General features: G+C 47.7%; 1 protein-coding gene across 3 annotated transcripts in view; it reads right to left on the bottom strand.

The window, feature by feature from the left end:
• Window positions 1-6,008: 6,008 nt before the first annotated feature.
• Window positions 6,009-23,965, bottom strand: part of JCAD (junctional cadherin 5 associated) — a 55,148-nt gene continuing 37,191 nt past the window's right edge. For all 3 annotated transcript variants that reach the window (XM_082753049.1, XM_082753048.1, XM_082753050.1), the window contains exons 2-4: window positions 22,754-23,106; window positions 14,264-17,913; window positions 6,009-11,098 (exon numbers count right to left, since the gene is read on the bottom strand). In XM_082753049.1, the coding sequence (XP_082609175.1) occupies window positions 11,064-11,098; window positions 14,264-17,913; window positions 22,754-23,046 (3,978 nt within the window). In that variant the 5' untranslated portion in view covers window positions 23,047-23,106 and the 3' untranslated portion in view covers window positions 6,009-11,063. The remainder of the gene's footprint in view (window positions 11,099-14,263; window positions 17,914-22,753; window positions 23,107-23,965) is intronic.

Raw genomic sequence — 23,965 nt, forward strand, 5'->3', positions numbered from 1 at the left:
CTCATAATCTGGGCATGTATCAGGCAGGGCAGAGTCTGGCTATCATGCATTGCATTATTTTGTTTTGTAGGTTCTTGGTTATGTCTCAGTCTCCCTTGCTAAAAGTATCTATTTTGTATAAATAATTTTATATATGGTAAGAGCAGGAGAAATTTTGTCTGTATATGCCATCAGTTGGAGTAAACTGATTATTGTATTATTGTCTCGGTTTACTGGCATGGCCATTTAGAAAAAGGAAGGAACTAAAAATGAAGGGTTCTGGCCACAGTTCAAGATGTAAAAGAGAGCAAGCCAGGCAGGAAAACGAGGGCAGGGAGGAAGGATGGTTACAGGAGGAAAGCGGGATGCTGTGAGGGGATTTATGGAAGTCAACTACTGATGATGGTTTTTTGGCCAAAGTGGAACTAGAGGTGTGTTCAAAGCCAAAGCAGATGTTGGTGAGACACAGATGTTTTAAAACCTTAGTGGTAGCCTGTGGTGACACTGCTGGGTAATTCCACATACATTTTGTCAATCACTGGCTGGTCCTGTAACTCTCCCAGCAGTTCTGGGTCCCCACACCTTTGGGGAAGTTGCTGAAGGAGAACCTACACGTCGTAGTGATGCTGCAAGATGGACTGACCACCTGTGAAAAGAAAGGCTGACTGAGGTGCTGCAATTGTACCTCCACAAGCCTGAAGGGAGTTGCTCCACAAGCCTGAAGGGAGACAAGCCTGTCTCACCAGCTCCCCCCTTTCTCCCCACAGCGCCCCATGGCCGGGACCCGCGGCGGTGCCGAGCCCGAGCCCAGCTCCCCCCGGCCCGGCCCGGCCTCGCCCCGCAGATGGCGCTGCTGCCTCGGCCCCCGCTTCGTGCTGGGGGAAGCCGCAGAGCTGTGGGTGGCCGCAGCTTCTTGCGGGGCGTGAATTCGCCTGGATTTACCCCCCCACACTCCGTGAAAAAGCCCCGTTAGCCACGGGGACAACGGGGAACGCGTCCCCCTGAGGAGGCAGTGCAGGCTGGGGCAACCCCTTTCATCTCGTCTAGTTCTCCCACATGTAAACACCATGAAAACAAACAAACAAAAACCAACACCGCAATTTATTTATTTATTTATTTATTTATTTATTTATTTATTTATTTTTACACGTGTCTTTCTTGAGAAAACAACCATGGTGGCAAGTCTTTACCCAGCGGGGACACCTGCGCCCCATGGCAAAAGCAGCAGGGCGCTGCCACACAAAATGGTGCCTGCCCCAGCAGCGGCGCAGCACCGCCCTTGTGCCCACATGGGGAACCCTGGTGTGTCCTCGCAGATTTTGCCATGGGGTTGGGGGACACATGGGGAAGGATTGGAGCTGTCTAGGAGCCCTGTGGAGGGTGCTGAGGGCTGCCAGCTCTGCGGGTTTGCAGTGGCATGGGGGCCATGGCCTCCGAGGGGAGTTGTGAGGAGGGGGCTGCAGCGGCTTCTCAGCTCAGTTCGGCCTCTCTTTGTGGGAAGAGAAATGGAAGAAAAAGAAAAGTGAACACTGAATCGTGCTGAAGGAGTGCTCTGGGCTGGCTACAGAGAAAAAGAGGATGGGGCCAGCTCCCTGACAGGCTACTAAGGCCTGTGAGCAGTGATCACACCATGGTGTGTAAAAACAGATTGGGCACAGAAATGGGGAACAGGCGTTTGACAGAGGTGATCAGAAGTTAAGTTAAATTCACAGCTGTGGGTTTGTCTCTCCTGTTGTCTGCACCCTCAGGCAGCAAGGAAGAGTCTGCCAGAAGGTCACTGGGGAAGGGCTGCCACAGGGACAGTCAGACCTGTGGGGTCTGTGAGGTTACTACCAGCTGCCTGTAAGGGGGAAGGCAGGTGAATAACCACTCCAGGTAGGTTCATGGCCTGGCAGGAGATCAGAGGTCAGTAGCAGCTCTTTTAAACACATAATTCTGAAAGGGGCTTGCACTTTTTTACTGCTCTGTCTGCATGTGATCAAGCTCTTTTTTGTTTCCCTTCTCAGATCAAGCTCTGTGCTTCACTGCTCTGCTGCTATGATGCACTCCCTCAACTATTTCTGTGGTTCAAAAGTACGGATGCTCCCTAAAAAATTCTCGAGGCAGAGTTTTAGGAAATTGGTCAGAAGTCTTAGAAAGTGAGTCATTGGGATGGGCTGACCTTTGTCTTTTTCTTCGAGCTGCCTACTGTGTGTTTGTCAGATAGGGACTGAACTGAGAAAGGGTCCCAAGGTTCAAACAGCTTCCCTGCCGCAGCGAGGTGGAGGGTGGCACGGGATGCAGCTTATCAGAGATAACAGCTGTGTGCATCACGGGGCTCTGCTCCCCTCTCCCATGCCTCTTGTGCAGCTCCTTTCCTCTCCAGTGGTCACTGACCAGAGCGGGGCTTGGGTGGGATGTGATTTTCAGACCCCTTAACAGCTCTTTAGCTAGCTAAGGGCTGTGTCCCACAGTATATCCTGCTGATTCAGCAGGAGAGGGCAGTTCCTGTCTCACAGGGAAGGAGAATAAAAGAAGGAAATAATCTCCTTTACCACTGGAGGCCAGTTATACCTTGCAACCTGTCTGGGAGAAACATGAACCCGTGTCACAGAACTCTGCTGCCTCACTGATGTAGTTAAAGCAGTGTAATTTCCCAGCAGTTGTCAAAGTTTTATAGATATAAATGCAGTCACCAAGCACTGAATTATAACCTCAGCTGGAACTGTGCACACCAGGCTTTGGTGGCTGTCTGAAAGGTTGGGACAGGGGAAAACCTGGGGATGTAAGCAGATCAAAAAATGAAAAATGACTTTTGTGGGAAGGAAAAAAAGAATTTTCAAAGGGAATTTCAGAGGCTTTGAAATGTACCCATAACTGTTTCATTATTCTCTCTATCCCTAAATCCTCTTTCCAAAACTGTTATCAGAAACTTTGTTCAAGGGGTTATTAAAACACCACAGCCAATAAGCATTTGATAATAAACGTACAACGTACGCATGAATAAAAGGCATGATGTTCACCGTGAGCATCCTTCTATTACAAGAGCTGACAATACTCATGATAATTGTTGTTTTTGTGTTGTTGTTTTGTTTGTTTGTTTGTTTGTTTGTTTTTTAGGGAAACAAAAGACAATTTTTACATGAGAAGTGTTTCTGTTAAACCTATGATGCAGGACTAACGTGAGTCACCTCCTAGTGAGTAACTTGTAGTGTCATTCTTGTGGTGCAGGGGAAAGGGCCCTGTATTTTTGATGTGGTATTCTTCAGGGTACCTTCGGTTGGAGTCACCGATTTGCATGAGAGCTGCTTAGGGTAAGGAGTGTGTTGCAAGAACAGGGAGATGTGTCTGCACTGACAGGGAGAAGAAACTGAAAGGTAATATGGAAGGAAAAAAGCTTTGTGGATGCTTCTCAGCCCTCAGCACTCGAGAGGGGGCTGGGAAGGGAAGGAAATCAGAAAAGCAGTGTATCACAAAGTGAAGAGAGCGGTGACATTTTACAGCAGCCGAGGATCTCCACAGTGTTTGTTCTCCTTTCATGTGGTGTTATCAGAGTTCTTTGCAAGGGTTTATTATCGTGTTCTCCCAGACAGAAAGCAGACAGCCATCCTGTGACCCACATCCTGAGTTTTACAGCCCTCCTTGTCCTGTGCCATCTGGGATATTTATAGTGTGACCCACCGCTGGGAGAGCAGAGGACTTCCTTTATACTCTAAATGCTGTGCTGCAATAATAACGAGAAACTGGGACAAATGACAAGCCTTCCTGCCCACAAAATGTCATAACCCTGCCACTTCAAATGATGAGCTGGCTAGGTCACCGTGCTGTTTGCTCAGTGGGTTTCAGGTTGCCGGTTGTTCCTGCAGCTGTAGTGAAACTGAGGCTGAAGGCAGTACCTAGGGCAGCAGCGCCTAAATACTCTGCAGGCTAAATAGGGTAGCAAAGGGGTGAGAGAGGCTAAAGCTCACCAGTTAGGGCAACAAGTGTCCACCCAGTCCTTCCCAAAGTTTGGCTGTTAAATCAATGATAAAGAAAGATACATCTCACTCTTTAAGTACAGTGCTGCAGAGCTCAGATGAAGTGTAGCTCCTCAAAGGGAAGGGATCTAAAGTGGTTTTTGTTGTTGTTTTATCTCTTTTTTTTTTTTTTTGGTAAACATTTGCCTTGATCTTGCTTATCTGTGCAAGAAATGTTCTTATTTCTAGGGGTAAAGTCAGGGAGTTGGCTTCCTATCAGCCCGTTTCCTTTCTGCATCATTTCCCTGAGGTGTGCCACTCCTGCATGAGCAGTGCAAGGGGATTCCCAGGGGCTATTTTTCTTTGCACCTGACAAGATTCAAAGCAGAACAGGGAGAGAGCATACAGCTTTAACTGAATTTGGGCATGCACACCACCAGTACCCTGCAAAGGTCAAACATGCTCTAGGGCTGTAAGAGTTCAGCGAGAGAGATAAAGAAGATGAGGTGTGTGTTGTGTAAGATAAGAGCAAGGGGTTTTATTTAATTAGCAAAGGGTCAGGGCTCTGTGGACAAGGGTGAATGACCTGGCAGCTCCCAAACTGGTACTGGAGAGGAGGCACAGAGCCCTTCAGCAGGTTTCTGGCTGCCTTAGCAAAAAAAAAAAAGCTTCTGAGCGAGGGCTGAGCAGCATCCACTGATTTGCAGGGTTGTTGTGAGTGCCGACAGATTTCCTCGGAGGGAGCGTGAGCTCTGTTGGCCAGCCCCTGTCCCCGCGTGGTGGCAGACAGCAGGGCATCTGCCAGCCTGAAGCATGTCAGGATTGCTGGCTGGCTGACATCCAGGGCTGGAAGCAACAGGCTGCTCCCTGCCAGCGTGGGCCAACATCAGCCTCGATACTGCTGCCCTCCTCTTTGCAGGGAGCGGGTGCTGGTGGGTGGGAGCAAGCACAGAGAGGTCTCTGCTCTCGTACCTGTAGCAAATGGGACAACTCTGCTGCTTCTAGAGAAAAAAAGGTCTTAAACTGTCCTTGCAGTGATGCAAGGACCAACACTAAGATGAAGAGGAGGAAAACCACCAACAAAAATAACAGCAAGTGGATAGAACTGAGTGCCTGCCCTTTCCTACCACAGAGGAAAAATAAATAAATAAATTGATTTCTAGGCTAAAAATGGGTGGAAGCTGGGATTATTGCCAGACTAGAAGTTTTAATACTTAAAGCAGGTAGGGAGGAGGTAGGGAGGAGGAAGGTATAGTGAGTTCATAGTGTCTGGTGATGGAAAGAAAAGGAGAGTAAAACTGCCAGGGTGATTTCCACGTGCAGCCTCCCCAGTGCTGTCCTGTCTTGTTCCACAGGTCGATTTGTGACAGGTGAGGAGCTCCAGGATGAATCCAGCGTTCATCCACAGCCTGTGTGTGAGTATGACAGTAAGGGCTAACCTGTTCCTGAGCCCGTGACAAAAGACAGACCTGCACATTCTAACCATGAGCAGCCTGCACTTTTGCCTGAAAAGGATAGCTGGGGGTTTCGTTTGTTTTGTTTTTCAATATTAAAACGATGGCTTAGCTCTCTTGAAGTCTTATCAGCACAGATACAGAGCATGCCATTCGTTACTGCAGCACAGCCAAAGTAAACTACCCCAGTGCCGTATCGAGTTGTGCAAAGGGAGTGGGAAATGCTCTGATGTGGAGTGGAAAATGCTGTGACACGGTAGGTTTACCCAGAGCAAATGGCTGCTTGCCAGTAAAGGAGGAACCAACAATCGCATGGAGGCAGAACGTACCCTAAAGGTAGCAAACAAAGAGCACAACCTGGAAATGTGTGACCTAGGGTTTATGAAGATGTGAGCAAGTGTGGATGTGGAAAGCAATTTTTTTTGCAGGTAAATGTGTGAAAGTTAATGACAATTTCTGTACCTGCTGGTGTAACAAGCCAGCCACAATGTCAGGTTTTAATGTAGGGAAGCAGCAGCCCCCTGGAGAATACCTGCAGCCTTTTATCACTTCACCAATACATTTATCCCTCTCAAGGCGATGCAGACATCAGAGCACACGCTCGGTTTTGCTCTGTAACAACATCAACATCACAGAGGAGTGTATCCATGCAAAATCTTTATTTGGAGAATGTCTCCTGTGGGACAGCAGCACCCCTCCAGTTTACAGGTAAGCACAGAAGCACGGTATTTGCATTGTGCAGAAAAAAAAATACAAAGAAAATTCTTAAAATGCATTCATCTGCTGACATAATATAAACACTATTGAAACTGCTTGCCTCCGTTTTCTCTTTATCCCTCCAGCTCCCTGCCCTTGGGCTACCTAGCGCAGAAAGTTGTGGAAATGAGCTGGTATTAGTTTTGGAGATAGGCCACAGCAGCTTGAAAGTCAGTATGGAGAGTTATCCGCAATGTGTAAGGAAAAAGGCACGAGGATACTCTGCCTGTTTTCCTTACAGGTTAGGAACAGCTTTTGGAGTAGTTCTGATTATTTTCTCTGCCAGTCCAGATCTGGAAGGAAGGCTGAGATTGCTGCTGCTTGAGGTGGAAAGTTCCTCCTTCATTTTATAATCTGTATGTTATTGTGGTTTCTCCTGGCTGGGAAACTTCATTTTTATTTCTAATCTCAGCCATGTGTCAGTCAGTTCTAACTTAAGTTCCCTTCACCCTCTCCCTGCTGAGCAGCTCTGCAAGCCATATTGCAAACATATTTTTCAGCATGGGTGGGAGGTAGCATTGTGGTTTGGGGCTTAGCTATTGATATCAGGATTTCCCTTTTTCTTTGTTTCAAACATTTTTTTCCTTTAAAAATAGAGTTGATGGTAAACAGCTTTCGTTTAGCTCCCAGGGGGAGGCAGAGTGAACACTTTTTCATGCAAGTTTGAATGAAAACATGAAGTCACAATTTCCCAGCTCTTCTAAGGGATTCAATGGCATAATCATCTCATGAAATCTCCAGCTTCATTCTTTACTGGGACTGTGCAGAAGAATACAACTTTAAACTCCGTGGTCCACACCTGTAAGTAAATCTCACTCCAGTAAATTAGGACTGCAGCATCGTGGCTTATTGCCCGGGGAATGGAATTAGGGGGGTGTTTGATCCTTAACCAAGAAAATATCAGTGTCCTGCAAAAGGACAGCTTTACAGGAAACATTCAAAGGGCCAACAATTAAAAAGCTCATTTATTTCATCTGATGGATCCTGTCAAGTAAAGATGTGCTTCTCAGATACACTTGCCTCAGTCAGATTGTGAGCTTGGACAAAATGCCTACCTTGCAATTGCAAGAACTGCTATTTAAAATGCAAGAACATCTCACTTGTGCTTTTCTCCCAATTGCTTTTCTTTTGAAAAGGGGCAGTGAAGAAAATATCAACACTTTGACCAGCCCAGAAAGTCCACTATTGTAAAACTAACATTCAGCTGGCTGGCTGTGTGCTAAAGGCAACAGAGTATTGACCCAAGATATTAATACTGATTTATGATATTAAACAGAAATATTTCACTAAACTCAAATATTTATATAAATAAGCTCTATGGGACTGGTTATTTTTAAAGGGTGCCCACTTGACAGATTAATTGTATTGACCACTTTAAGCACATATTGTCCTTTTTTTATTTTTTATTTCCCAGCAGTTGTTGGCTGTTTCAGTGTATAGAAGCTCCACCATCCTTTCATTTTTACGTGTTCCATCAGGAGTGGAGACAAGGGAACTCAATGGGTTTGATGCAGTATCCAGTTGTTTGCAGTAAAGACTAATCTGTGGCACGAAACACAAGTCTTTCCTACGCCTAAGGAAAGCTTTTTTGAGTCAGTAGCTGACCAGTGGTGCTTGTTCTGGCCTACTGCTGGGCATTTCAACTACTGATGATTTTGAGTCATGCGAAGGGATTTCCCTCCATTGCCTCTCTCGTCCCACCCTATTTGTCAGTGATGACAGTGGGATTTCAGAGACAGGAGCATTTCTCATTGCACTCTCCTGTCTAGTTCAAAATGCCTCTAGCAAGGCCTGGGGTGGGATCAGGGAACCGTGGCTCTTCCTGCAGACCAACTCCTGACTCGTGCTCAGGGGAACCACACGAGGGAGCACTCTCACCTTCCAAAAATGACATTCCCATCAGGGAGTCCCTGAACACCTTCTCGCTTCGCACCTCTCTGCTCCAAACCCGACGGGACTGGCTTTTCTTGGTCAGCAGCTGCGAGCAATGCTGGAGACTGGTGTGACTCTTCTTTCTCAGACAGAAGATGAGAGCCTCAGGCTGCGGGTTCACCATGTCCCTCCCTGGCACCAGCACTGGTACCGTAGCACAGCCACCAGGTGCTGTTATCTCACTAACCCCATAAATTGGCTTTTTACCCTAGGAACAGGCTCCACATCCTCCTCCTCCTCTGCATCCACTCAGCCCTGAGCTCCTGCCCTGGCCACTGCCAGTGACAGCTGTTGCCATGACAGCTTTATTGAAACAGGCACTGAAAATCACCATTAACTATTTTTTAACTGCATCTGGTGCAGAAGGAGCTTTCTGATGACTATTTGCAACTGGCAAAGGGCTTCTGGAAGGGTGTTCATCTATGGTATCATCCCCCAAGCCCATTCAGATAGCTGATATGGCACAGGTGCCATAGAAACACTAAGTCATAGTCATTCCTATGTCACAGTAGGAATATCTAGTGTGGTTAAACTAGCACACCATGTTTAAAGCAGTGCTAACTCTAGTCTTCCATTCATTGGTCAGCCACATTGCTGCAAAATAAAGCTTATTAATGTTTTAAGTTTTAATTTCTTATTGTTGGCCAGTAAAACCAATTCTTCTTGTTGCCTTTTTTAAAAAAAAAAAAAAAAAAAAAAAAGATTCTGGCTGTTCACGTGTTTTGGAAAAGTAATTACTTGACATGAGTGGTGAAAAAGACGCTGAAGAATCAGTTAACCCCTCCCCATCAGAAAGAAAAAAAAAAAAGCACAAAAACTTCATGTTCTACACAGACATGAACTGAAGGTAGCAGGACCAGAGATACGTGACATTTACAGTTCTCCAGAAATCCAGGGTAAATTAAATCCCTCAAGTTATTGCCAGGCATCTCAGCTTTGCTAGTAAGTGGGATGGTAAGAACTGGAGCAATTCTTTTTAGGAAGTAGCTCTTTATGGATGGAATTAGCAGTGGGAAACATGTTTTGCAGCCACTTACCAGCCCCCAGATGTGCTAGATGGAGATAGACGATTATTTTGAAACAAAGGTGAGTATAATAAAGATGGTAGGAACAGTTTGTCAACAAGCATTGCTAGACAGCATGCACAAGAGTTAATAAAATAAATTATACACCACAGTTTCTTTTCAAACAAGCTTTAAATAGTCCATATGTAACAGAATCGTGTTACAGACAAGAAATTCTTTCTGCCAAAACACAGGATGAGTGTTCCTTCCAAAGTACAGACTTAGGAAAACATATTTCAAGAAATCAGATTTTAGAAAATAAAATTATGCTACAAAGCCAAAAAAAAAAAAAGGATAGTAGAATAGACCAGTGATGTACATGAACAAGTCACCTGAAGAATGTTAATGACCAGATACTTACAAAAACTGCACAGGAGTGGACATAAAGGCTTTAAAGACACAGATCCTATGCAGGCTAATTCAGTATCAAAGAGCAGAATGCATAGGCTTTATTATAAACTCTGTAGGTCATGCATTTGTGTGTGCAGATAACATACATTAAAGCCATGTATTTGAATGCCTCAGAGAAGACATCTGAACTCCTCCCCGGCACCATCAATGAGCTGCAGGGAAGAACTGAACCCAGATTTATTTATTTTCATACACTGGCCCAATCCAAAACCACAATGTGCAAAAAGAAGTTAAGTGAAAGAAAGAAACCAGGTATTTCATCTGAGCTGCTCAAGGACACTGGGATGAAGATCCAAACCCTTTTTTTTTTTTGGTAATCACAGTCACTGGAATGTTATGGCAGCAACACCAGCCCAGACGGTTCTCAGCTGCGCTTCAGAAAGTTGCTCCAAGCAGAGCGATCCAAGGGTTGAGTGGGGAAAAAACAGAAATTAACCCTGTAGTACATACACACATACATACATGGATGGCTCTTTTCCCAACAAAATAAGGGAGCACTACTGGATCTGTGGCAATACGGCGTGTGCATTAAGATACACAAGTGAAATCTGCTTGGGTCACCTTCACTCAGACGGATAAGTCTTCTTAAAATATAATAATAATAATAATAATAATACTTCTTTATACTTGCCACTTGTTAGCAATTGTTTACATCGTAGAAAAATAGATAGTATTCTGTAACAAGAAATATAGTTACTTTGTTAAAATGGGCTATTTTAAACCAGCTACTATTCTTTCATATAAAGAATTTCTAAACAGCAAAACAAAAATAGGTAATACTGAGTGCAAAACAGCCAGTGGTATACTTTGCATTGGTCTGAAACACTAGTTGCCAGCTACTATAATTACACGTTCTGTACATTGTACTACAAAAGTCTCCATCTTTTAGAAGCTTTGGGGTTTTTGCTTTTCTTCTCTCTAGGTGGCAAGTAAGTATTTAATCCGAGTAAATTCAAACTCTGGAAGTCAGAAATAATTTCACAATCAGCCTTCGCTCCCATTGTCTCACATTCCTTCCCCCGCTTTGTGCAGCAGCACTTTCTACTTATGGCCAAAAATCCCTTAAGTTAAACAAAGTTTAGACTATAGAGACTGAGAAGTTTAGCTTATAAATTCACATTCTTTTCAAAATCATTTCACTAATCTCCCACGTTTACATTTACACCAAAGAGAAAGCTCAAAAGCCTCGCTTTATGCACTTCATCATCCCTGCTGAAGACTGAAATGCTGCTCAGACAAAAACGCTTTGCCAACTGTAGGCATTAAGTCTTAATGCTACAAAGCCAGATGGTCCCAATGTAGAAGTCAGACTTTTCTGCGGTCTCCACAACAGTTTCAGACACAAATAGCTAATTCCTAGTGCCAGTGGTAAAGGCATTACCAGTACACCATGAACACCACTAATGGAGGCAACTTCCAAGCATCAAAGAACAAAAACATACAAAAAGCACCCAGCAAAAAAAAAAAAAAATAAAAAAATCAGTGAAACATTCTTAGTAGAGCAGGAACCTCTGTTCTCCTCTCCGTTCATCTCACACCTTTTCAACTTTGGTGGGGTCATACGTGTCTGAAAAAGACAAGAAAACGCCATCAGTAAGGTACTGTGAATCTTATTTAACACTGATAGGTACAGCAAGCCATGGAAATATATCATCTTTTTCCTAATTTTAATATAAAAAGGGAAGCTAAAACTACTACATTCCTGACCCAAATTCTGTATTTACACCGGTGTAACCTGGGAGCAACTCAGCTCAAATGCATCGAGGTAAAATTTGGGAAGCCTTGGGTAGGTAGAAGCAAGCTCACTGGCTGCTAAATGATTACATCTGTTTTTCAGATGCTTCGAGAGGGAAGGACATAAGATTTGCCCCCCTTGTATTGAAGACTCAGGACAGGCAGATGCTGCAAGCTCTTTTCATCAAGACCTTTTTGTTTGATTGTGTGTCCCCAGCCCAAGGTTCACTCAGTGGTGTAGCAGAAAGCACTGCTCTTACATCCCTGTGGTCAGACTGACCTGCTTCAGCCTGCACAACCGCAGCTCACGGTTTGAATGTTACTCACTGAAGTGAGAACTGGTTCACTAACACTGGTCTTGGCTTTTAGCCTACCTCTCCTCAGGTCACAGGACACGCCTCACTTTGCATTTCTTCTCTGAATGCCCAAGGACGCTCTTCCATCTTTTATGTTGATGTGAGGGAATGTTTTCATTCCAACGGGCATAAAAATCCTCAGAGGGGGATTTCTGCTTTAGGTGCAAGTGTCCATCTGCAGCACCCAGACCCACGCCAAGGCTAAGAAGGAGTTTCTGGGTATGGCCCTAGTGGGTGGATTCGTGGGGAGGGATCTGTGATTGTTTTTCTTGCCTTCTCTCCCCAAATTGCTAGGCCAGCTAAGAAAGGAGCCTGTGCTGTGCCAGCACTACCTCTGTTTTCTGAAGTGCTTATCACTATGCAGCCTCTTCTGGTATTTCCAGACTTCAAGGACAGACACCACATGAATAATAAAAAAAAAAAATCAAGGGGAAAATAGTGTACGAGGGCCAGTGCACTCCAGGACAATGCTTGAAGCATCTTTCTAAGCTTCAGGCATTGATGGTGCGAGAGGATGTCTCCAAAGCAGCAATACTTTTTCAATTGCAAGTGTTTTTTCCCACCTAACCTACAAGAACATCCACAACTTCTCAACTGCTCTGCATGAGGTTGACCTAAGGATAAAAATGGATTCACATTTCAGAAGTCTGATTTTCCTAAGGCCTCCGTGGCCCCATTTTCACACACGTTCACGCTGTGAGGGCTCACCACAACACGGAGGTGCTGCCTTTGGGGGAGAGGAAATCAGGCCACAAGATTTGGAACTGCGTGGCCCAATTTATTCCCTGATAGCTTACCCAGATCTCCAGCATCTAAACCAAGGCCACAAAAGGCCCAGACTGCCAGGAAGACTCTTGGCTGCCTCAGACTGTATCTGAGGGGCAAATACAGGAACTCCTGCACTGCTGCACAAACATTTATTCAACGTTTGGTTAAGCTAACTTGAAATACTCTCTACAGAAACAAAGCCAGATCATTAGCCTCACAGAAGCAGTCTTCAAACAGCAAAGGAGAAAAGACATCGAGTGCATTTGGGAACATTTGGAGATCAGATTGTAAGACCAGCTTCTTGCACTGAGTTTCAGGAGAGGTCTTACTCTGAGATGACTGTTGGAGCTGGAGTTAGCTAAGACAAACATCAGGCTAAAAAATCTGTGATTTTCTACACAGAAATCTTCAGGCCTGCCTCACTCAGGTCAGACAAACACCTCGTGGCTGTTGCAGCTGCAAGGGAACTGCTGCAATGGGAGCGCGCTGCAGAATGCACGCCTGGCATTGTCAGCAGGAAGGATAAAATTAGACCTCATTTACTGCAGAATAACTCCAAGACTCCAATAAAACACACACAATCTGTTTTGGTACATCCCTGAAGTCATGTCACCACAAGAGTTATTTTCTTCACGCCGGCAGAAACCCCCCGGGAGGAAAGCGTATGGGAGGCGTGTGGGGCGTGCTCGCCCTGATGGGTACGAGGAAGCTGAAGGAACCCACTTGGAAAATTGGGTCTAGAGAATACAGTTCAGGGCAGAAAGAGATGCAGAGCTGAGGGATAAGGAGAAAGACACGGAGGAAAAGGCTGCAAGACTGCAGGAGTCAATGCTCTGAACTCATAAAAACACATTTTTTTGTCAGAAAGAAAGAAATACTTCCACTTTGAAGTATGCTCAGTTTAGTTTCAGTCCCTCTGTACTGGAAAACTGTGAACAGATTTGCATTGATGGGGTTTAATGAACAACCTGGGCAAATTTCAAAGCAGAGTGTCAGCTGTTGCAGACGGGATGGAAGAACGGAGGAGGAGATTAACAGTGATTGAACAGTCTTCGCACCATACACTTGCTCACTCCAATTCATTTCATGTAGCAGACAGGTGGCCTGGGACATTTGTCCCTTTATGCAGATCTATGGCAACGACTGGTTTTCAGTTGCTCACTCCATCCGATGCCATATGAAAGCTGCTTTGGAGAGAGAACAGCTCGTGCTGCTCTGGGGATGCATATGGACTACACAAGTTTATATGCTCTTGAGAGATGAGGGACATCAGAAAAAAAAAAGAAAAAAAAAAGGTGTTCACTGAAAAAGACAACTTTCCTTTTGACCTGGGAGTAACAGCTATTCTCAACATATGATCTGGAAAATATTCATGAGAGAGAGAGAATTTTCCAGGCCCCTTAATGCAGCCTTTTCCCAGAGGCTTCCCAGAGGAACATCAGATTTTTATTTTTAGTTTCTCTTGAGCTCTGATATGGTATGCGTCTACTGAAGTATCAGAGAGGGAAAAAACGTGTATTCAGGGAGAGGCTGTGAGTAACTCACCACGTGTTCCCAAGCACTGGCACAAGAGTGGCTGTCTTTGAACCCCGCTGGTTGAAGCTGGCAGCTCCCTGAAACAATTCGACGGAGAACAGACCGCAGGGAGCGCGCCCGTCGCGGTGAATGAGCTTCAGTGTCACAAGTTGGCTTTACAGCAACTTGTCCTAAAATAGGCTCCCTCCTTACCTCTTCCGCAGGGGGTGGCAGCCAGATGGGGACAGTACCACCTACAGCCTGTTGCTATTTGAGCCTCGTTACGTGGGCACAGGCAGAGCGACGGTGCCCCTTACATAAAGCAGCTCCCCCTTGGCTCTCCAACAAGAGGGTCTTACCTAAAGAAAAATCTCTGTCCATCTTCTTCTTGTCCACTCCAGCTAAATAGCCGTTTTCGCCGAGGGAGATGACACGCTTGGACACAGCTCCGGAGTTCGCCACTTTGCTTCCTCTCTCCTCTGGTGCCCTCGACAGCTTCTCCTCGTCCACCTCCTCTCCTGAGTCCGCGCTTTTAATGCTCAGGCGCCGCATCCGGGACACGGAGTCCACTTCCTTCATGCGCACCAAGCGCTCCATGGCAGTCCGGCTCGGGGGAGACGTGAGCTTGCCTTGGAGCGTCTCGATCACTTTTGAGGTGCTCCTCACTCTCTTCTCCGAATGCTGAGACACCGATGGCTTGGGCACTGAGTTTTGGTCTTCGTTTTGGCTGGGACTCGCAGGTTGTTCAAACGCTTGCTCCCTCACCAACGTTTTAGGGCCGCCTTCGCGGTGCGTGGCCTGGCATTCATCAAGGTACCTCTCTCGGTTCCTCTCTCCAACAAAGAGCGCGCTCTCTGTCCACCCACACTTGCGCCTGCCTTCGTAAGAATCATCTTTTTTTCCTTCTTTGCCACTTTCCGTGCTCTCCGCTGATGACTCAAAGTCCTGGGCACCGTTTGCAGGGCTCGCGCCTGGATGGGGCCCACCGTGGTCATCTGGAAGGAGAGACTCCACTGCTATCTCTATGCCTAAAATTCTTGCAGCTCTCGCCTGCAAGGACTCATTCACGGGGATTTCCACTGCGTTTGCATTTGAAGAGTGATCAGAATCGTTAGCACCTGGTCCTGGGGCTACATCAAGCCCCACTGACCTCAAATCCGGCTCAGAGCGCCCTTGGCTCCTCTTCGTTAAGGACAAGCGTACCACTGAGCCTCTCTCTAACACTGGATCGTTTTGAGGAGCTGCCCCTTTGCTGAGTTTCACAAAGTCCAAGTAATTTTGGTCTTCACTCATCTCCTGTAAAAGGGGATTATTGAAAGGATTGCCATGGTAGCAACTGCTTGGGCTGCTGGACAAGAATCTCTTGATAGGTCCCGCGCGAACGGGCTGCTTGTTTGCTCTGCTCTTGGCTTCCTCTGCCCTCATTTCTGTTATCAGGCTTCCATCTGCTGGCCTGACTCCTTCACTGCTCCCTCCTGGCTGCGAAGAGCGTTGAGAGCCAACGCAGCCCGGCTCGCCACCGTGCTCGGTCGCCACGCTCCAACTTTCAGACTTGCTTTTAACTCTCCCTGACTTCAACACGGGCACCTCTGGCACACCCGTTTCCAACCTCCCACCACGTTTTGGCTCCTGGTTCTCATTCCTGGACGCCCTTCTCTGCAGAAGGGCATGTGCCAGCGGAGAAGCCGCGGCGCTTTCCAAGTCTTCTTCACTGCTCGTGCTCTCCTCCTGCCCCTGCAGCTCCTTGTTGAAACTCTCCAGCTCGCTTATCGCATCCCAGGGGCGGCGACTGACGGGCTTCAGAAGGAACTGCCCAAACAGCTCCTTACTGTTGCAGGGAGCGCCTGCTTCTCCCTTAACCACATCGCCCTTGGGAAGAAGGCCGTTCTCCCTCTCCTGGGCGTGCAGGGGCTGGCTCTGGTGGCCCTTTGGCGAGGAGGCCTGCAGGATGGAGGTGGCAGTCCTGGAAAAGGCGCTGTTGCTGGACTGGCTGAGGTACGTCTGGCCCTTCATGCCGTAAGAGCTCTGCCTGCAGCCCCTCTCGTCGGAGGGCGACCCCGATTGTTTCGACCTTGTGGTGGATGCTGCACATCCCAGCTGCTTCGGAGACAGCAGCCTGGTGCTGTCGGGCTGCCCAGGCTTTGCACCATGGCAAACCTGCGGGCTCTGAGGTTCTTCAGAAAAACTGGTCTGTGTCTGCTGGTCTTTGTACTGATCACCTGGCCAGGAGCCAGAGTATTTGAGCTCTCTGTGTTTTGCAGGCTGAATAAATCTGAGGTCATTCATTTGTTTGAACTCTTCTGGTCTCCACAGCTCTTGTTTTTGTAACTCATTTTTATTGGTCATGCTTCCTGTAAGCGCCTGTAACTCCAAGTCCGTCGAAGACATACTTAAGAGACTTTGTTCTTGCAAAGCCCCATTGTTATCAAACCCGTTCTTATCAGGGCTCTGGGTTATGTTGTTGTTCCTATCTGTATCTGGCAGATTTGACTCTGATTTAACTGGGATGGAGACCAAACAAAATATAGTTTCATTCATTTTTTTCTTTGAACTCTTTTTGCTCTGCATCCCAGTTCCAGGTTCAAACTTCTTCACTTTCGTAACGGTCTCGCAGGTGCTGTCCATATGTGAGCTCCTCGCAGAAAGCCTGCCTCTCGTGTGCTCCGTGCCGGCTTCGTTACGGGGGCTGTGATTAGTTGAGCTACAACTGTCTCTTTGGTCCAGCAAGGCACAATGGTCCTGATCGCGGATGGACGGCGCCAACCACCTGCAGCTGGGAGTGGAGCTGTCCGAATTTCTTTCTCCCTTTGCAGAAGCCGGGGAGTGTGCTGCATCCAGAAAGGCACTGTGGTGCTGCGCGTCGAGATCTCGCTCCTGCGACGTGCCAGCACTGGGACTCCGCGCGTTTTCACCGCGCTTGGTGCTGTCCTGCAGCCCTTCGGGAGGGGGGGCGATTTTAATGTGCCGTATCCGAGGGTCGTCGAAGGGGATGTACTGCACAGAACGCAGGTGCTCGGCGGGGCGTCTCGGGTGGCTCTGCTTCCCGTGAGGAGGGTGGCTGTCTCTGCAGGGGTCGCCCCCTCTTTCGACGCTATTCGCAGGCGGTCGCTGGCAGGTGACAAGCCGCTCCGCCGCGTCCTGCGGGCTGCTGCTGGCATGCGTGGCATCGGTAGGCACTTCACTGGGGGAATGTGGAGTCACGGCGTGGTGGGGAGGGGATTTGTAGGATGGGGGAGGTACATAGACCGGGGGCTCCAAACCCGGGTCTTGAACGCAGGCGTCTGGCCTCGGCTCGTGTGCTTTGGCTAAGTAGGGAGCGGGGTCGTCCTTCTGGGGGTGGTCCTGAAAGCCAGCGGTGTCAGCGGGTGCCCTGCTCTGTCGCTGCAGTTCGTAGGAGGGAGGCATCAGAGGCCTCCCGTACTTGGGTTTCACCAGGGGCAGGAAATGGCTCCCCGATTCGTGGTGTTTGGCCGATTCCACAGCCGGCCTGCTTGGGGGGTAGGACGGGGCTTTACTTGTGCTGAGGGAGCTGTTGCTGTTGGTCAGGGAGGGCATCTCCACGCACCTCATGCTGTCTGGAGACAGGACTCTGGGCAGGGACTGCGATTTGCCCTTGCTGTGGGCACTCAGCACGTCGTCTCGCAGGGTCAGCGCATACAGCTCCTGGAGCAGTTTCTCCCTCTCGCCGTCCGACATTTGCCTTCCGACTTTTTTCGGCTGGTTCCAGCTTTCCAGCCTCAAACCTTGCCAGCTGCAGTCGCCAGGCACCTCGCAGTTCTCCGGCAGGCCACCTCTCCTGACGTACTCTGCTCCAAGCCCTGCCTTCAGCTGAGCGTCCTTGGGGTGCCGGGGCACCCCGTGGGCTGCCGCCAGCCCTTGCATTTCCACTCCTCCTTTCTGGGAGTAGCCCAGCAGCACGCTGAAGTCTTGTCCTCGCCGCCGCCAGTAGGCCAGGTCCTTGTCAGCCTTGGGCTGGGAAGGCCACGCTAGTTGAGGCCTGTCATAAGTCCTGAAAAAGAAAGGCAGTGTCACAGGCACGTTTCCACAGCCGCCCCTTCCTTCCCTCATGGGTGATCCCGTTAGGAGGTCGAATGCTGAGTTATGCCAATGGGGTTTCTGTAATTACTTTCAACCACGACACTTTATGATTTTAGTGAGAGGATTTAGGTCAGTCGTTAGCTCGAGCAGAGGAATGGCGAAGGAACTGATGCTCTGCTGGCATGTTGTTAGCTGTGCAAAGCTGTTAGAAAGAGACACGAGTGCACACGGTTACACGCTCTGCGAACACATACAGCCCTCCTCGACTGGCAGACAGAAATAATTACGTTGAGTTTACTTCTGCACTCTGTTACACCAAAACCTAGAAACTTTAAGGGGACTACAGAGATAAACAAGTTTAATAGGAATCTAAAACTAAAAAGTAGAGGGTAGGGGGAACAGGTAGAGGGCTATTTCTTAAGATACATTCTGTAAGAAGCACAATTTGCATCCTAGTGCAAGAGCTGAAATTAAACACGTCATCTCCTGCACTGATTCTCGTTCATCTTGCTGAGGGAACAAATCTCTTTAAAGGGCTTTGGATGAAAGGATACATGCCACAACCGTGGTGACATATTAGCACAGCTCTGAGTAAGGTGGAACCACTCTTTAAACCTAAAACACACCAAAAGAAGTATAACTTTTTTTTATTTTTTAACAAAAGAGGGATGACCTTCAACAATCCATTACTGAAATACGAAACATGTCACACATTTTATTGCAAATTAGAGATTCAGAACACAGGTTTCCATGAACAGACCATTTTTTTCATGTGTTCTGAACAGATTGCAAACTATTTTGTATATTACTGCTGAACAAAATTGGTATCCTTTCATATAAATAATTAATCTCCTACTTGAACCATGTCCTGCTATCCTTGTGCCTAAGGTGTCCAACAGTGTAGCTGCTATTACACTCCGTAGCTGCCACCAGCATACGACTAGAATGAAAAATCAAAATTGACATAAATAGGACAAGGATGTAGAGAGAACCCAAGAATTTCTTCCTCTTCCCTCGACCTCAAGGTACATAAACACTGTCATCTAGCTCATTTTTCTACTAAAAGCGCCCTATTTGAGTAGTAGTTTGTGAAAAGATAATATAATTTAAAATTCAGAATGAGAATTGCATCATCCATCTCCACAGTAATTTTCTTTTATGTAGATTAACTTCATGCTCTGACTACAAAAGTTTAAAACTAAGCTGGGATAAGGAGCATCTTGTTCACATTAACTCAACCGAATTAAGACTTAACATCTGAGCAAAGCGTTTTGCTTCTGAAGCACAAAGCACAGCTCAGTTGCTGAGCCCCACGAAGTAATAAATGTCTTAATTAATCAATGAGATATAACGGGACGCCTCCTATACTGGAAAGTTGATTGCAGTAACAACAAACATTTCTATGCATTTCAGCGTGTAAAAACATGCAGCTGAACAAAAGCTGCCTTCTTCTGAAATTGGTCACGAGGGGATGGGCAGCTTGCTCTTTCTGTTCCGTCAGATCTGCTAGGAACACAAAATACCTGGTCTGATTTCACCATTCATCATTAAAGGGACTATAAAAAAAATCCCAGAAAGTACAGAGTCATAGATTCCGAGATCAGAAGAGACTGTTACGATTATCTGGCTTGACATCCTGTTCAATGCAGGCCAGCAGAACTCCCTGAAATGGTTTCTGCTTCGCTGGCAGCAGGTCTTCTAGAAAAGCATCTAAAGTCTGGATCTTTAAATTTCCGGAGATGGCGAATCTATCACAATTATTGCAAAGGTTAATTCAGAGTTAAAAACAAACAAACAGGAAACAAAACAAAATGAAACACTGAATATAAAATGCAAACAAGTTCTTATCAACCTAACTATGAGAACACTGGGGGAAGGAGGTATGGGGGACAATAATGCTGCGATTTGCAACAACTGCAGCTAACACTACAGGAACGAAGTGGGCTGCCTGTTTAAAGGATTTAATGGGAAATTGGGAATAGGGAAAGAAGCATTACTCAACCCTTTCCTAGGAAACCACTGAAAGAACAGTTTGGGTTAGTTTGCTTTTTTAAAGACAAACAAAACCCAAGCTCGGATATTCGTTGAAGTAAATTTGCTCTAAGTTAGGACAGCTTCAGTTACAGAAAGGATGTTCCTCCATTTATTAAAGGTATTTGAAAGATTTAATTTATTTCTAAAGAAGAAAAGATTAACAGCTAGGCTCCGTAATAAATTTCTGAGCATGATACAAACCACCACGTGACCACCACTGCAGCACGAGTGCAGAAAAGACGTTTAAAAGGCTGTATTTAGGGCATTTTAAAGCTGATCTTTCCTATGGTCTATTCATTCACGAGGCAGAGAATCTCATTCTCTCCAGTGCCTGACCCAAGGAGCTGGGGATGGTTACACACAGCCTGCTTCCCAGGCCCTGTAAGCCTCTGGAGAGGATGGCACCACACTGTGCAGGGTAAGGGGACGCTCCACAGCCTCCTGACAGGCCTCCAGCCTAGCACAGACTGAGGACACCTCTGCTCCTGAGGATTTAGGGGACCTATGACACTGCTGGGTGATCTAATGAAGCGGTGGAAAGGGGAAGCATCCCCAAGTTGCCTCAAGTTCAAAATGCTGCCTCAGCAGTGCCACAGGTCGGGATGGTGAATGCCAGTCGTGCTGTGGTCTTTGCATCCAGGACATGTCATGAACAAAGACATCTCACGGTACCTCTCTCTTACCACTCTCTGTCCATGCTGCTCCCAGTGCACAAGTCTGCCTTGCTCCGGGCTGCAGCCACGCTGGTGCACGAAGAAATGTGCTTCTGGCCACAGGGAGCTTCACAGCTGGCTCTCTGGTGGCAGCCAGGGACAGAGGGGTCCCACGGGACCAAGAGGAAGATTTAATCATTGGGAACTTTTTCTACAAGGCCTGCTTCTAACAGACATCACGACTGCTGTCATAAAGTGCTTTGAGCTGAATCTATATAAAATTAAGCTAATAAAGCATTGAAAAAGCGTAAACTCTTGCTGGCTCTCTACGAATCTTGGGCCTCTGCAAGAAGGGAGGCCGTCAGCCCACCCTGTGCTGGCTGCACGACCACATCTCACCCAGCTGCTGCTCTCACCGCAGCAGGGCAAAGCTGCCCAGAGGCCGGAGCAGGACCCACCAGAAGTAAAGGAGCATGGCACAGAGTATTTAGTCAAAACCCTGCAGGATGAGGCCATTGTAGGGCCATCTAACAACAGCATGGCAGTTTCAGTCCTCGTTTTTTTGGCTCCTAGTGGGTAAACAGAAGGCATTAGGCACCCAGCTGCCCAGGGTGCATGAGATTTTTTCACCAGGACAGACTTTGTGCCCTGCAGGGAGGCACTGTGAAGAACTTATTTCCAGGATTTTGGCAGCAAGGTGGAAAAAATTCAGAGCTCTGTTCTGGACACTGGCAACTTCTGTTCTATTTTGGGCTCCTATCCTCACAGCATCTCATCCACGTTGCAACACCAGCACAGTTGTCTAAGTTTTGCAGCAGGTGATCTCATTAATGATGCTATCTGCTTATCTCTAAATTGGCTAGCTACCAACACAGTTCCTCCCACACAAGCAAGGAAGCGAAGTGCATCTCCTCCACGCTCAGATGAGATGCAGTTCTGCAAACCGTCTCGTCTCTACCCGTAGGGGCAGCTTCCTCGTTTTCTTTGCCTCACAGCTTCTTCCAAACCTTTCCCGCGTGGCCTCCTGATGCTTGGCTAAACCAGGACAGCCAGGACAGCACTCCCATCACCACATGGAGGTTATGTTCCCCCATAACCTGCCTGAAGAACACCAGGGTGGAGCAAAGCACGTCAGCAGAGCAGCGGAACAATCCCAATGTGTGGACACAATAGCATCACCTCCTGACCTCACAAAAGCTGGACAACACCCCATATTTCTGGGGTGCTTGGAGGCTCATCAGCTCTTCTACACCCAGCACTCTGAGCATGAGTTGGGACACACTCCTTTGCCACGTTACTGAAGGTCTTTGTCGGAGGACGAGGTCCCGAGGCGAGAGCCTTGCGTCCTGCTTTCAGTTTCAAGCCCGTTCCGCCAGAGGAAGGGGCTTTTCCTCACGAAGCACCCCCGTCACAGCTGGGCTGGCTTCCAGTCCTGCTCTCACCCCTTTCCTTTGTTGATCGGGAGCACTCAAATAGCCACGAAACAATGCCCGAGCCGTGCTGTATACACACAGCTCTTCCTGCCCGGCCTGCCCCGGCCCCGCCGCGCACGTACTCGGCGGTGAGCACCCCGCGGCTGTGCAGGCACGGGGTATGGGGCGACGGCCAGAGCTCCCACTGGCTGTGAGCTGCTTTGAACAGAAACACACGGGCACCTTCGCCTGTTTACTCCACGAGAGCAGCCTTCGGAAAACCAGAAAGTGCCCTGTGCGTGGAGGAACCCACCAGATGGGTGAACCCACCACAAAACCAGGCCATGTACGTGGCAGAAGAAGCTGGGCTCTCTTTTTTTAAACTACTCACAAAAGGAAGAGCTTCTGCCTCTCTTTTTTATTTTTATTGCGCTTGGACCGAGCTTTCCCCAGCCCCTCAGCAAGGCCCTTCTGTGACAGACCACATGAGCAAATGGCATTTCCCCTCGGGTGGCCACTTCCCACCACCCCGGTACCCTCAGGGGCCTCCCCGAGCAGGAGGCGAGCAGATGTGGACCTGTGGGCATGGAAATGGTCACTAGCAGGAAAGGATCACAGGAAGACGGTGTCACGGGTTAGGGACATGCTCAGTTACCCGCCCGGAACCCCAAAGGAAGAGAAAGCAAAGCCATGGCATGATGCTGAAACTTACCCCCCTTCTGAAGTATGAAAAGTGGACAAACCCTGAAGGCCATGGTGGTAACCAGGACCCGCTCGCCTCCCGTGGCTCCCATGGCTGCTCTCGGTGCTGCTCGAGTTGGTTTTCACCAGAGGCTTCTTGCTGTAAGCTCTCGAGTCTGCTTCGAACCCGTTCAGCGGCCTCTGAGCAGGCCTGGTGCCCGCGCTTTCACGCCGGTATCCATCGTATCTGTCCTCGTAGGAAGCAGGGGGGTTTCTAGACAATTTGTATCCATGGGAAATCAGGAGGTCCTCCACACTGAACATATTGCGCTGCTTTCGCTCACAGCTGCGCCATCAGGGAGCTCTCTGCAGCAGGACCCATCACTGGAAGAAAAAAAAGTCACACAAACAAACTGCTTTAAGCACGGGAAGGCATCCTTCATCAGCCGGTGGGCTGCTGGCTCAGGCCGGCTCACCGACGGATCCAGCACTCATTGCAGCTTTCAGATCTCCTCCAAACCCTTGCACCAGAGGTAAACCCACTGTTTGACTCAGGCGTCTGCTTCAAAACCAGCTTTCCTCTGGCGTGCTCTGTAAGCCAGGAGGAGGGGACAGGTTAGAAGGCAAGCCGCCTCTCCCAGCAGCTCTGCATATTCCAATTAAGAAGAAATGTTCACATGGAGGACAATGTATGCATGAGAACAAAAAGTCATTATGCGACCACATGAGAAACCCAGGTAATGTCATGCAATACCTTAAATAGTCTATTTTACAGATTATTTTCTATTTGGCCTAGGCTGACCTGCTGGAAACCAGTAATTCTCAGCTAGAATGACACGAAGCCTAAAGTTTCAAGCGTGCTCTATTTTTACAGCAGGCTTTCCCTGCGAAAAAATGACTGAAATCAAGCTGAGGTGCCTGTGTCTGTTGTGTCTCAGTGATTCCCAATCCAAGGTTTTTCTCCCCAGTGACAGTCCTCAGTTCAGGACTCCAGCAGAGCTTCAGCAAACTGAATTAGCTGGCCAGAAACAATCTCTGTTGTCCGTGCCCCCCTCGCTGCTAGTTATGGCGATTACAGAAAACCCATTCTTCCGTAGTTTTAAAATGCCCGGGAGGTGTTCGTCTATTCTGCAGGTCGTGCACAGCAAGGGACTGACCTGGAGATACTCCTCCGGGCTTGAACTGCGTTACCAAAAAGAAAAAGTGCACAAATGAGAAGTGAAACATGCAGAAATAGACTTGT

Source organism: Aythya marila (assembly GCF_965140915.1).
Source record: "Aythya marila genome assembly, chromosome: 2".
In the NCBI taxonomy this organism is placed as follows: domain Eukaryota; kingdom Metazoa; phylum Chordata; class Aves; order Anseriformes; family Anatidae; genus Aythya; species Aythya marila.